The 14,479-nt window shown below is 47.9% G+C and overlaps 4 protein-coding genes across 4 annotated transcripts; 1 reads left to right on the top strand and 3 right to left on the bottom strand.

Annotated features, from left to right (window-relative positions):
- Positions 1-17: 17 nt before the first annotated feature.
- On the top strand, positions 18-274 carry C922_00829 (hypothetical protein; the record flags this gene model as incomplete). The annotated part of the gene is made up of 1 exon (XM_008816441.1): positions 18-274. A coding segment is annotated over one exon (255 nt), but the record flags the coding sequence as incomplete, so codon positions are not given.
- Positions 275-1,209: 935 nt separating this feature from the next.
- Positions 1,210-2,849, bottom strand: C922_00828 (hypothetical protein; the record flags this gene model as incomplete). Its single annotated transcript, XM_008816440.1, has 3 exons — positions 1,210-2,352; positions 2,532-2,616; positions 2,821-2,849. 3 exons carry the CDS (start codon positions 2,847-2,849, stop codon positions 1,210-1,212), a joined length of 1,257 nt encoding a protein of 418 aa, XP_008814662.1.
- Positions 2,850-3,608: 759 nt separating this feature from the next.
- C922_00827 (hypothetical protein) lies at positions 3,609-8,790 on the bottom strand (the record flags this gene model as incomplete). Its single annotated transcript, XM_008816439.1, has 4 exons — positions 3,609-6,770; positions 6,929-6,955; positions 7,426-7,488; positions 8,731-8,790. The coding sequence occupies 4 exons, from the start codon at positions 8,788-8,790 to the stop codon at positions 3,609-3,611; spliced, it is 3,312 nt and encodes a 1,103-aa protein (XP_008814661.1).
- Positions 8,791-9,353: 563 nt separating this feature from the next.
- On the bottom strand, positions 9,354-12,509 carry C922_00826 (NEK protein kinase; the record flags this gene model as incomplete). Its single annotated transcript, XM_008816438.1, has 2 exons — positions 9,354-9,582; positions 9,739-12,509. The coding sequence occupies 2 exons, from the start codon at positions 12,507-12,509 to the stop codon at positions 9,354-9,356; spliced, it is 3,000 nt and encodes a 999-aa protein (XP_008814660.1).
- Between the last annotated feature and the right edge of the window lie 1,970 nt (positions 12,510-14,479).

The raw sequence follows: 14,479 nt of genomic DNA, 5'->3' as shown, positions 1-14,479 counted from the left end.
TAAGGGTGCAACCGAAGATACACAGGGCGATAAGGGTGCAACCGAAGATACTCAGAGCGATAAGGGTGCAACGCAAGATACACAGGGCGATAAGGGTGCAACCGAAGATACACAGGGCGATAAGGGTGCAACCGAAGATACACAGGGCGATAAGGGTGCAACCGAAGATACTCAGAGCGATAAGGGTGCAACCGAAGATACTCAGAGCGATAAGGGTGCAACCGAAGATACCCAAGGTGATAAGGGTGCAACCGAAGATACTCAGAGCGATTAGGGTGCAACCGAAGATACCCAAGGTGATAAGGGTGCAACCGAAGATACCCAAGGTCATAAGAATGGAAACTAGGATACCCAGGGTGATAAGGATAGAATCCAATTTCCTGAAGTATGACCCACTCCTCTTCTCTGTGCCTTATTAACCACCCTCTTGCGTCGCCACTTCGGTTTTACTGCCCAGTGGCACATTTAAGGAGCTCCTTCGAGTGACATCGAGAGTGATGGAGGAGTGTGCCTTCCTTTTTCATGTGTTTCCTTCGTTCTGCATTTGTTGGTTACGTCTTTACTACTCAGCAACGTGAGCACACATCAGATGATAAAAAAAAAAATTCCTTTACACGGGACTGTGATGTGTCTATTTTTTCCAGCGTTGCATCCTTGTCCTTACGATAGAATGGATTCCATGGGAGCGTGCATTAGTGTATCCGCACGCGAGCGTGGGTCTGTGCACTTATGCCCGCTCGTTGCCGAGTGCGTGGTTCCCCGCTGCTCCGCCCCCATTCACCCACTCCACTAGGCTTCCATTTTTGCACCCTGATTTAAGTTGCCCACTTTTTTCCACTGGTACGTTTTATTCTGTGGATTCTATTTTTCTACTTTTACGCATTATATATTTCTTTTTTTTATTTTTAAGATTTTGCACTCGGCAAGGGAAAACACGAAAAAAATGGGGCAAAATGAGGGGGTCTATCCGTTTGAGCGATAAAAAAAAAAAAAAAAAAATTGGACCTCCCCCAAACAATGAATAACCACCCAATATGCGGACACACTGTGGGTACCACGTGTTCAAGCTGAATACATTTGTAAGAGGAATTCTTAGCAGCAATGCGTTTTCTGTGTCTGCGTTCACTTGATGCAAGAAGAATGGATTGTCCATTTATTTAAATAGTACCCTGTTCTGTTTCGACGCCACTTCCGCATCAGTTTCATTTTCTATCCCCCACCCCATATAACTTTGTCTCCATTTGTACTCTTGTGTGTCCTGCCCTTCTCCCCCCGAATGGCCGATTCCTTGAGATAGTCCTTCACCAGGACGAACTTATCATGTTTATCCGTTAGGACATTGCCAGTGGGTTGTGAGAGAATCAACTTGGGATGGTACTTAGGAACCATGCTAGAGAGCGTGCTGTGAATTTTCAGCGGCGTGAGAAAGTGCACCGACAGATCGGATGCTTTATACGGGCCAAAGGAAAAACGTTTGCACTTCCTAATGGTTAAGCCATATTTTGAAAAAAGAAGGTCTAAATGTGTGTGTGATTTTTCTACGTAGGTAAGTTTGATCCATTTGGGGGAGGTACAATGTGGTTTGATGACATCCACATTTAGTGGTCGTATGTGCAGATCACCAACGTAGCAGCCTTTTTCAATTAACTTGATCTTTTCATTTGTGAGTTCCTCTTTCACTTTTACGATGTACGTTGTGATGATATTATTTTCTGTGTTTTTTAAATTCCTTGCGAAGTCTCCATCATTTGTTAATAGTATCAGTCCTTCGCTAGAGGCACTTAAAGCGTTCACTACGATGAGATGCTCAGGGATGTCATTCGTGACATTATTTTTGGTTTCATACGCTTTGTTCTTTTTCCTGATAAAATCGAAGAGGTTTGTGTTTAGCTTTTGGGGTTCACTCCGTGTGGGTGTTGTCTCCACTTCGTCCTGCTTCTTTCCCACTTCGGGGGGAGGCCTCACAATATCTCCCCTCCAATTTAACTGCCTTAATGTTTCAGTCACCTCTCCTGAGTGCCCTTGGTAAAGATCACTTCTTCCTCTCCCACTTATATGCGTCCCTCCTTCCAAAAGGAACCCCCTGCGCATGTCTCCAGGTGGCACCTGCGTCCCGGAGTAACTACCCCTTTGTTGTAATCTCCGACCTGTCACCACCACGTGCGGATGATCCTTCAGTGCCTCCCTCTTCTCCTCATATTCGTAATTCCTCTCCGAGCTGCAAAATACATGTCTCGGTTTGTAGATTCCCCACAGTTTGGTCGTCACATCCACGACGATTGGCTTCCCGTCCAGCTCGATAGCCGAGTCTATGTCCACGACGACGTTTTGACGCACCACCTGGTTGTTCACCTGGGAGGGAAAAGTGGAACAAAAAAAGGAGAAGCGGTTTAGGAGTGGATCGAAGTAGGGGTCCGCCTCGGACTCATATGATACCCATTGAGTAGGTGTCTCTCTCTCTCGAGCGAGGCATATCAGGCTGCACCGCTTCCAAAACGGGGGGGAAAAAGCAACTCCGTGGTAACCTTCACCTTCCCGTTTTTGATTAACTCCTGCGCCTTGCCCCTAGATGTGACGGCGGACAGGGATAGAATCTTGGAGAGTCTCAAGAGTGTACTGCGTAGTGTGGGAGGGGAAACAAAAGGGGAGAAAAAACGTTTTTCAACGATGTGAAGCTTCTACACTGTGTCGCTACACCTAATTCACAGCGGCGATTCCTAGTGGGCAACACCCCCACCCCCTTCGCGTGGAAGTCAACTTCTCAGGGGGGTTCTGCTCCCTCAAAAAGCCCCATTGATTTGTGTTTTTCCCTCCCTTTACCTTCTCTTCAGCTGAACGGAGGGAAACATCCTTCCTCACATTGCTCACGCGACGATGTCGGGATGACTTTTTCGAGTCAAACGTTGATGTTTTACTTACGCACGTGGGAAATAATTCATTTTAAAGGTGATTTCTTTTTTTTTTTTTTCATTTTGTGTTGACCCTGATATGAGGTGTGCTTTTTTCCCCTTTGTTGGATTCCAAAAAATGCGGCGCTTGAAAATGTTCCACGTGTCGCCAGGTGCGCCGGAAGAAAGAACACCTACATGGGTGATCTCGCTAATGAACAAATCTGCACTGCTGCGCGGAGTGGAAAGCACCCCCCGTGTAGGAAAATGTCGCCCCGGCGGAGGGGCCCCTCCGCGAAAGAGACATTTTCTCTTTTTTGTTTTTTTTCACGATAAGCTTTGCTCCAAATGGGTGGAGAGGCATAATAGGTCTTTCACAGGAAAAAAAAAAAAAAATAAAAAAAAAAGCATGCGTGGAAGTAGTGTCTCGTTAAGCGACGGTACACATGGGCACACTTGTATGGAGTTGTACATACCAGGTAAACTTCCCAGAGGCAACTACCCGCGTGAGCTGGCACAGAAGCACCCCCTCTTCGGCGCCGCAACGAGCGCGGCCACGTTATCTGCTCGTGTTAGGGGTAGGGGGCAGCGGAGGGGAAGTATCACCAGGGGTCCCCCACTCTGGAGCTGTCCCACCGAAGGGGGAGAAATGAACAAAGGGGAGCGATTGCCCGGAAAAGCGGGCTCTCATCATATGGGCATTGTAGCCTCCCCTCCGGGCTAATCTCCTCTTCTTCTCTTGGCCACTTTGGTATCCTTCCCCCCGCGTGAGATGAGCAAATCCTCGGTGGCCCAGTTATTCTTGTGCAGGATGTCCTCTTCTTCCTTCTTCAGGGACACACGGAATTTCTCTTTGTATATGCGAAACAGGTGGAAGTAGCATTCTTTAATGAAGGTAATCCTTTCCTGGTAGGACATTTTATCTCCTCTATCTTCTTTATCTACTTTATTTGCTTTTTTTTTTTTTTTTCCTTTCCCGAGGGAGGAAGAAACCCTTTTGTAGCTGTTCCGTTTTGTGAGGAATGAGCAAACGTAAATATTGAAGAGATTCTGTGCGTATTGTGTACATAGGGAGTCCCATAGGTTTCCCCTTTGTGCATATGCTGCGCTTCTCGCCATCCACATTCTCGTGGCTGTGGTGTGCTCCTTCTCCGAAGTGGCTTTGTTGTCTTGGTCGCCTCCTCTGCCCACACTCTGAAGCTTCCCCTTTTTGTACTCCTCATAAGTGTATAAATCGGAGTTGTCATTGAAGAAGAAGAGCGTTTCATTGAATAGGTGGTCTGTGTCGGAGGGGTTAGCGGGACCCACATTCCTTGCTCCGCCGTCTCCCATCGTTCTATTCGTCCTGGCCGCTTCGTTTGCCGCTTCGTTTTCCGCTTCGTTTTCCGCTTCGTTTTCCGCTCCGTTTTCCGCTCCGTTTTCCGCTTCTACACAGCAACTGGAGAGGAGGCTCCTCTTCCGCAGGGCCATGTTAAAGACTTCCTCCTCCATACGCCGCCCAATTAGGACATCCAGGCTGTGCGTACTAGGGCCTAAGTACGCGTTAATAACATTCTGAAAGTGCACAAAAGAGGAGAGAGTTACCTCCCTGCGTTTGATATAAAGAGGTCTTCGATCGAACGCGAAAGAGTTAATCGATTCACACAGATAAATCTGAAGTGTTCTCTTCTTTCCATGCGTTTTTTTTTCCCTGTTGAAAACACAATTCTCCTGACAGAGACTACTCTCTTTCCGATTTGCAATATTAACGATTTTTTCGACGACTATGTTGATATTCATATTATTAATGACTTCACCTCCATTGCAGAGGTTGGCGAAGTACTGCTGGTCTGGATTGATTCTTTCCTTCCTTTCTCTTCTGCCAGTCCCCTCTGCGGAATCGTTCTTTGGATGTCCCCTTCTCATCCCCTTGTATTCATTTGGATGATTTATGTTTATTATTTTGCACACACGCAGGTGCGTCATGTTTCTTGCTTGGCTTCTCCTATTCGTCTCATCCGCTTCGCCCTCGTCACTGCTCCCGCTGCTGATTCCGCTCTCCACGCAACTTCCCCCGCTCCAGAAAAACACGAGGGACAAGTTACACCCCTTGTTGTAGCTCACGTAATTCATCACCTTGTCTAAGTTCTTTTTCACTTTCAAATTGAGCAGCGGCTTAAAGAAAGGAACAAACCCATCGAAGAAGACATCATATATGAGAATATTTTTTATGTATCGATTTTCCCTCAGAGAGTAATAACAGAAGAACTCATGCACGGAATCTTTCGTGCAGATTGTGACGATGTTCTTCTTATTGTTGTAATACATGTCGGTGCTGCAGGGGAGTGTTAAGTTGGTACAAATGTAGGTCAAATTTTCCACCTTCCTATTCAATAGAACGACAATGTAACTGTAAGGGACATATAGAAGCCCGCAGCATGAGGTGTTTTCGCACGTGGGAGATTTCCTCCTCATGATTCTTCGCAGACATTTATTGAAGAATCTTTTAAGCATGTCTTCTTCTTGTTCGCCAAGGAGGGAAGACCCCAGTTGTGGGGCGTCACTGGATGTCTGCTTAGTCCCGTCATTCGATTCCTCCTTTGCATCGCCACCCGATGTCTGCTTCACCGCGTTGGTCAATTCCTCCTTTGCACTTCCACCCGATGCCCCCTTCGCACCGCTTGGCACCCCTCTGGCCCCCTGCATAAGGCACAACTCAAAAAACGCCTTAGCGTAGAGCTTCATTTCCACAGCGTCGGACGCTACCTCGGCGTAGGTCAGTCTCTTGGCATCAATTGGTTCCTCCCCTCCCCCTTGGAGTTTGTCCTCTCTATTGGGTACTTCCCCCCCGTTGGGTGCTTCCCCCCCGTTGGGTGCTTCCTCCCTGTTGGTTGCTTCCCCTTTGTTTTGCCTCCCCTCACCCTCCTCATCTTCGAACGTGCAATTGAAGAGGCAGGGGTACTTCCGACACAGACTCCGATAGTACCTCTCCTTAAAAGGTTTATTGACGCACTTACACATCGGAGGGTTATAAAATAAATATACATTTTTGTCATTCTGCTTGTACAGGTCATATATGTACTTAAATTGTTTTTCAAAGCAGAATGCGTCTGGAGAGAGGTTGGAGATGTCACTGGCATCGGAGCAGTGGGGGGGGGATGCAGATGAGTAAATCGATTGGTCAATTAGGCGGCTACTTTTCCCGTTCGTTATGAGGCCACCCCGCTTGTCACATACGCGATCTTCCGATACGCTGTCTTGGCCTTCATCCGGATCGATTGCCCCTAACGGAGAGCGACACCGGTGGCAGTCGCAGGTGCATCTCTGCGGGGAGGAAACACTCTTAAACGCTTTGGAATCTCCTCCCTTGTGCCGCGACTCCGACATGTTCTTCTTCCCCTTGGTGCAGACATTCTTCCCCCTTTGGTCGCGCTGCAGGGGGATGTCTTCGTCCTCATCCTTGACATGTGCGCCATGTGGGTGGGAAACCCGTCTGTGGCCAGTTCGTCTGTCGCGCCCACTCGAATCGAACCCCTCGCGACACTTCACTTTACTCGCGTTCTCACTACTTGGCTCTACTCCGCTGTGCCGTCCACCCCCGCGACGGGGTTGCTCCTCCTTTCTCTTGCTCCTGTGGTCTCTCCCATGAATCACTCTCAAAACCTTCTTCTTCTTAAACAACGTGTTCATAAAATTGTCGTACCCAATGAAGAACTCATACTTCTCATTGAGGTAATAATATAACTGTTCCTCCACGTTTTGTCCTTTTTTTATCTCTCCTTCTTCTATGTCTCCTTCTTTCTTCTTCTTCCTTCTCCTGTCCTGTCGGTACCTCTCTTCGTTTAGTAACTTCCCTATCAGCACTTCCTGTCCTATTGGAAGGTTCGAAAATCCCCTAAGGGTCTGTGCAGGGGGCGAAGCATCGTGCAGCGGTGTGGCGGCGCAAGCCTACATACGTACGAAGTTACACAGACAAGGAGTTACAGAAGCATGCAGTTACACACCCCCATGGAGGCGTGCCCACTACTACCGCGCGGGCTCTTCTCTGTTGGGAGACCTACTTCGAACTTATCCATGTGACGCGTGTACTGAGGGAGGGACAGCCGAAGGGGGACAAGGGAACAAATTGTATGCACGTGGTGACATACAGCTGGGGGGCTCACTCCGGTGCGTTAGTCTCTGTGTGAGAAAAGGGTCCTGAGTTTGGCGGGGGAGGTTTTCGGCTCATGTTCTTCCAACGTGGGGGAAGGCTGCATGTCATTGTCTGCAATTAGGGTTACAGACTTGTACACTTTGCCCTTCGCACTTTTTTTTTTCCTTCCTAAGTGATGCTTCTACTAAAAGGATTGCTCCCCTGCCACACAAAAATGGAGACTAACAGGAGCACAGCATGGCAAAAAATAAATAATTGTACGCAAAAATACAAATATGATCATGTATGCGTGTTTATGGGATGGTAACTCGTCTTATGCTGGATTGCTCTGCTAGATTATACTTTTGCGGGAAGCGGTCGATCTGTTAAGCACCCCCTCGCTCTATTCTAGTATAACCTTCCCACCGTCCCTCCCTCATACACATTTTTAGGAGCGTCTCCATCAAAGTTATCCGTCTTGTGAATTTTCTTTAGAAGCGGGGCGAGGCGTAGCCCAAAGGGGAAAAAGAAGGAAGCCTACAAACGGGAGCGCCTAGCCGAGACGTTCCTACGGGGGCGTACAAACCACCTCGCAATGTTGCGAATGACAGGGCAGTCTTTGCCAGGACGCTCGCGTTTCCACGTCCATCCACATATAGATCCTTCCGCTCTGATTAGTTTATACGCTTATACGTTTCTACGTCTACACCGGTACGCACATCTACATCGCTATTTCGCTGCACCCAATTGGGGTTCCCACCTGCATGTATATATGTACACGCTTTGGCACCCCCTGCGGCAAACTCCTAAAATGGGAAGCCACCTCGGAAGAGAGTAAACTAACGCACGGCCAGGCATACAACCTGACACGCGTAAAAAAAAGAGGTACTGACCGGAAGTGCGGACTCAGCCATAGAGCGAAAACTTACCCGTGGGACGTACTCACCGGTAGTGGGATATCTTTACCGCTCTAAGTAAACCACAGAGCCAGCGATGTTAGAAGAATAAATCAAAAAAGAGGATCTTTTTAAAATGCCAAGCGGAGCAAGAAAATGAGGATATGTAGAGGCATGGAAAAGGTCAAGAAGTTTTTTTTTTTCTTTTTTTTTTTTTTTATTTTTCTTGTTCTTCAAACTGTTACGGGACCGAAGAGGAAGGCGGCAACTCACTCCAACACGCTGTCGATGTTACATATGAAAGGCAGCAGAAGGTCCAAGAAGTTGCTACCCCTGCGCTATGTAAAGCGTTGGAGGGGAAAAAAAAAAAAAAACGCAGCGCAACGATGCAAAGCAGATGAAAAGAGCAGGCAACCAACCTACAGAGAAGTCCGCTCATCCCATCCATGCTACGCAGCTGCGTTCATTCAAAATCATTTTTATTTTAACATGAGGTGAAGAAGCAAAACAGGGACTCATGGGGCAAAATTATTGGAGAGACTAAAGTCGGAGAATAAACTATGGGAGATATAAACAGGGGAGCACTTTTTTTTTTTCTCATTCACAACAATTTATTTTGAAGAAGAACTGAAACAAAGTGGAATGAAAGAGAGTGCCAATCTGGGTGAGGATGCGGAATCGGATGCGGGTTAGGATGAGCATTAGCATGCACAACCGATGGGGGGAGGGAAAACATATCTATATGTGTATATGAACGCCTACATCCTCCTCCGAGTTGGTGCTTCTAAAACTGTAGGCCTATTGTGAGAATGTGTTTCAACTCAGGGAGACACACCTCAAGCTGCTCCAGCTGCTCCAGCCGATCCACCCGATCCATCTGTTCCATCTTCTCCATCGCGTGTCTTTCCCCCTCCCTCAAACAGCAGCCTTCTTCAAAAATGTAATGTGCGCATCTGTCATATGGTGCACGTCGCACAGTGGAAATAAAAAGGTGGCCAATAAATTGGGGGCATCATGCATAGACGCCGACGAGGCAGCACAACGCGTCCCACCAAACGGCAGATATGCGCAGCGTAACTGAAATGACGACAATGAAAGCAGGAGGAGGGGGAAAAAAAAATAAAAAAAAAAAAACGAATCACATTGTGGGGACACACACACATGACAGACGAAGGTGCGTCATCGAACCAAAAAAAAGAAAAAAATAAAATACATAACGAAGTGGTATACGGATGCATAGGGTGTAGGCCAAAAAAGCGAAACTTGTTTCGTCAGGGGAAAAACCATGAAACAACGTTGACAGGGGAAGTGTGTGTGTATCGAGGGGGAATAAGTGACAAAAAAAAAAAAAAAATCCAAAAAATGCATAAAATGCAAAAAAGAGGGGGGAAGTACCACTATTGATAGGTTAAAACATGCCAGGGGAGCAATAACTCCGGAGAAGCTTCTGCACTTCTACTACCTGCACTTGTATGCGTCCGAACCGTTGTGCGTGAAGTTCTTCAAGGCGTACATGTTTCTCTTCTGCACGGTGTAGCTGCTGCTCGGTTCTCCCCGCTCCTGCTCCTCGTGGTACTCCCTCTTCACGTTGTACGTGGAGGAGTCCCTTCGCTTCTCTTGCTCGTTCATGCACATGGAGAGGCTTCTGTTTCGCCTATCCAGCTCGTTTGGCTTCTTGTCTTCGCCTCTGCGCGGGGGGGTAGACAGTTGCACGAAGCGGGTTCAGAAGTGGGTTCAGAAGTGGGATATGAAGTCGGTTAAGAAGTACATACAGCAACCCACACCAGTGCCTACATAAAGCACACCCCCAGCACACCCCCAGCACACCTCCACTCTTATTTACCGGTCGAATCCCCGCACAGCCGCATACGCGTAGTCGTTTCCGTGGCGCATTCGGTCGTAGATGCCCTTCTCCTTCTCCACAAGCATCTTGCGTTTCTCCAGAAGATATTCCCTATCCTTCTCTAGGTGTTTGTAACTCCGATCTACTTGGGTACTCTTCTTACTAAGGGTACCCTCATCGAAGGTGTTATTATACATGACAGCTCTTTTCTCGTCTATTGCATTCATGTGTGGCAGGGCGCTGACGCTCCTCCTGGCGTTGTCATTGAAGTAGATGTTAGACACCCTGTTGCTCTTGCAGGTCCCGCCGTCCCGGTCGTCGCTTCGACCCCCATTATCGCTTCTCCTCCCGTCACCGCTTCGACCACGATCACTGCTTCGACCATGATCACTGCTTCGACCATGATCATTGCTTCTTGCTCCGTCACCGCTTCTTCCCCCATCACCACTTCTCCCCCCCCTGTTACTATGATTATACACCCGTTCGTATTTCGACTCCGTGGAACAAATCGAATTCCCCGTCTCTTTGTATATCTCCTTTGGATTCTTGGCTAACCCAACACTGTACTTGTGATGGTCCCGATACTTTTGACTCTCCATCGAGTTGGTAATATACTGACCAGTGCTGCTATGATTGCTATACCCTCCATATCCCCCTCCCCCCAGATACTTAGAATTCACATTCATTGCTGTGTTTCCTTGTATCTGCATAATATGACTTGAGGGTATCGTCGTGGTTATGGAGCTATTCTTCATGTAGCCATGCAAGTCGCTCCTATCAAAGGTCTCGTGGTAGTTCTTTCCTTTTCTACTGTCATATATGTATGGCTTGTAGTTACTTACCGGGTCACTTGTGTCCTTCCCTTTGGAGAAGCTTCCGCCGTGAGTGCCTTGGCTTGGCGGCCGAGCTCTCCCGTTCCCCATCCCTTCGACCTTCGCAGCACTGGTCGTGCTCTTGCGCACATGGTCAGGCATACCGCTTCGTATGCTCTCGTGTACCCCACTTCTCACACTGTCATGCACGACGCTTCGTATGCTGTCTTGCACGCCGCTTCGTACGCTCTCGTGTACGCCACCTCTCGCACTGCTCTGTATGCTGCTGTGCACACTGCTGCGCACACCGCTGTGACTCCTGCCGTCGCTGGCCCCCACGCTGGGCCCGTCGGATGGCCCGCCTCCTCCGCTGGGCCGATTCTCCATGTCTTTGAGAAAGTACGAGTTTCGCCGCGCCTTCTCCAATCGGTCTCGTTCGAGGCGGTCCATTCGCTCCCGTTCCAGTCGCTCAGCTCTCTCCCGTTCCAGCCGCTCAACTCGCTCCCGTTCTAGCCGCTCAACTCGCTCCCGTTCTAGCCGCTCAACTCGCTCTCGTTCTAGTCGCTCAGCTCTCTCCCGTTCTAGCCGTTCCACTCGCTCTCGTTCTAGCCGCTCGATTCGCTTCTTCTCCAGGATCTTCATCTCCAGCGCCTTTCGATGCGCGTTCTCCTTTTCGATGCGGGTCCTCTCCGCGTGGCCCTTATCAACCAGACCGCCGTAGTGCCCATTAACCGCATGGTAGGTAGTAGCTCCATCACGGGGGTACTTCCTATCATCCTTACTCGTAACATTGTTGGCGCTCTGTCTGCTGACGCAGCTGGAGCTTCTGCTTCCGCGTTGTTCGTCGTTCCTTTGGTTGAGCAGGACATTCTGTGAAATGTCTGCATTGGGAGCATTGGCTCTATTGACTGCACTGGCTGCATTGCCTGCATTGCCTACTTCTCCATTTTCCATGGTGGCTAGCTGCATACCGCCATGCTCCTTGGATGGATTCCTCCTCGTGACGACAGCACCGAGAGTGGTAGGCACACTCACCGCCCCTCCCCCAGGAAGACCCACATTCTTAATGATCTGATACCCCAGGCATTGCAGAGCGCTGGGTCGTTCTTTCGCAGACAAGCTCAGCAGATTCCTTATCAACATGTTTAGATCCTTTGACTTCCCTTTAATTGGCAATTCAGGTCCTCTCTTCAGTTCAGAAATGAGTTGCGAAAAATTGTTCGCCTTATGAAATGGAGTCTTGCCCGAGCAGAGTTCATAGATGATGCAACCAAGAGCCCACATGTCACTCTTGTCATCATAGCTCTTCGTTTCATGCAATAGCAATTCAGGAGACCAGTAGTACGGGGTACCAACACAGGAGTGCGCCATACTTTCTATGCCGATATTTTTACTAAGTCCAAAATCTCCTATCTTGGCGATAGGTCTTCCATTTAGATTGTTCGCTTGAGCGGTTATCTTCCCTATGTGGCGAATCCCAGTTGATAAAAATATATTTTGTGGCTTCAAATCTCGATGCAACACTCTCTCTCCATTTGGTCCATCCTTCAAATTATGACAATAAGCTAATGCATGTAGTAACTGCCTCGTAATATCTACAATTGCATGCTCTTCTATTTTGCCAAACATCTTGTAGCATTTCTGTATGTTCCTTGACAGATCCCCTGCGTCACAGAACTCCATCAGGATATATAACTTCTGATTGGCTTTATTCAGGAAGCGATCTATGTACCGAACAATGTTCTTGTGCTTTAGTTCTCTCATCACATTTACTTCGATTACTAGTTGAGACTTTTCTCTTTCTTTCAAGCCCCTATAAGATATAGCCTTCCAGCAGAAGAACTCTTGTGTCCTTTTATGCTTTACAAGGAATACCTCACCAAATCTTCCATTTCCGATCTTTTTAATTACTTCATACTCGTTTAGGCGGCTTTCTCCATCGTCGTACTTGCTAGGCATGGTTATCGACCCTCTTCTTATTCTACGTCAGTGTGCTTCTGTATGTATATGTGTGCGTGTGCCTTTGGGTGTTACTTTGCCCGTTCCTGTGCATTGAACCCCACGCAGTTTTCTTCTGCATGGATAGTTACCCTAACGCGTTTCGTCGCAGTGGGGAGAACAAGGAGTGATTTCTTCGCTGTTTAAAAGACAAGGTTATTCCCGTTGACGGACAGGAATGGTAACCAAAGGAGGCACTTATCTACTTCGACGGAGGGGGGGTACGTCAGTGGAGAAATCTCCAAGGAGCTTACACCTTAATGATGTTGTGTAAGTAATTACGTGAATGTGTACACATACGTGAGTTGGCTACGTCGGAAGCGAAGCCAGCGGCTATAGTATATGCTGCACGATTAGTACGATGCTACGCAGCTGAGACTAATCTCCTACGCCTCTCAACCATTTGGACCCCTTCTCCCTGCGCAAACCCGTACTAGCCACCGACTCGCGTCGCTTTATCCCGACGAGTGGCAGGGCGCTTATCATGGCTACCAGCGCCGTTCAGCTGGCTCCCCAAGTTATGTATGAAACCACGCGCAAACGGAAGTACATTCACACACACGAAAACGTACATGCGCACACCCACTTGGGACGCTCCTCCAGTCGTCGGCTAGCTCAATTGACTGGTCTCAAGCGGTGGTTGCCACTCCAATTGGTATTTCCTGGTGTCATTTTATTTTCACGCCTCCTTGTGCGGTCTCGCGCGTGCACTCGCTGAAATGATGTGCTGCCTCTCGCGCGGGAAAAAGAATCGATTACATGAAGTGAACCGATGCGATCCCATTTGACGCAACCTGACCCGACATGACTCGATTTGACGTGATGCCACGTAACGCCACCTGGGCTATCGCACTGCACAGGAGGAACACAGTTACACCACGCTCAACGGTGAGCGGTGGCAACTCACGATCCGATGCGCTAGCTGCTCTGTGATCGAATGGGGTTACCTTCCCCTAAGTGACGCGCGAAATGCTTCGTTCGTCACAAGCCGAGTCTGCTACTGGTGGGGCCAAGACGATATGCTGCCACTTGTTCGCAAAATGAAGAATGCGAACGCGCGGGGAAGATGCATAAAATTCAGGAGGCGTTCCAAATGGCTTTTACCTATTTTCCGCGTCACATCTCGCGTATGTAAGAGTGTATGCATGCATGCGTGTAAACACATGCACGCTTATGCGGGTATACGTTAATGGATGTATGCGGTGATGCATGTATGGTATATGTGCCGTTCTTTACACGGAGCATTTTTCTAGGCACTTGGACCAATTCAAAATGTGTAACCGTAAAAGTAAAACTAAAAGCAAACGGTGTAGCCAAAAAGAAAAAAAAAAAAAAAAACAAAAGTTGTCATCTATTTACTCTCTTCGCAAAAGATATCGTCACGAACCAAAGGTGGAGAAAACTGAAACCAACAGAGGGGGGATATAACTGCGGAAAGCGCTGTCCTACGGGGTTTCTCTCCCTTTTGGTGATTTCGACACAGATAAGCCAGACGCGTCATCCATGCGCAGTGCGCAAAGCAAGCGAAAAAAGGAGACCAACCTAATTATGCTAAATGCGCTTAATCCATTCCCTTGTTTTTTCCATTTTTTCCCGCGTTTCGACCAAGTGCTGCGTAACTTCCGAGGGAACTCATTCAAGTAAGTCCTTTCTGCGCTAAGCGAATTTTGCGTTGTTTTGCTTGGCTTTGCTCTGCTTAGCTTTTTTTTTTTTTTTTTTTTATGTCTAATTTTTTTGCACATATGTGTGTAGGAAGAAAAAAAAAAAAAGAGAACGAAAAAGAGGGGAAAAAGTATGAACAGGGAAGGTATAAAGCCAAAAAAGGAGTTAAAAATGAGAACTTTTACGGAAAAATAATTAACCGTTAAGGTGAAAGTCGATCAAAATGGTGAATCATAAAAAAAAAAAAAAGCTTTTTGAATGGGGCAAGC

This window comes from Plasmodium inui (assembly GCF_000524495.1).
Source record: "Plasmodium inui San Antonio 1 unplaced genomic scaffold supercont1.2, whole genome shotgun sequence".
NCBI lineage: Eukaryota > Apicomplexa > Aconoidasida > Haemosporida > Plasmodiidae > Plasmodium > Plasmodium inui.
This window is presented reverse-complemented; position numbering and strand designations above follow the sequence as displayed.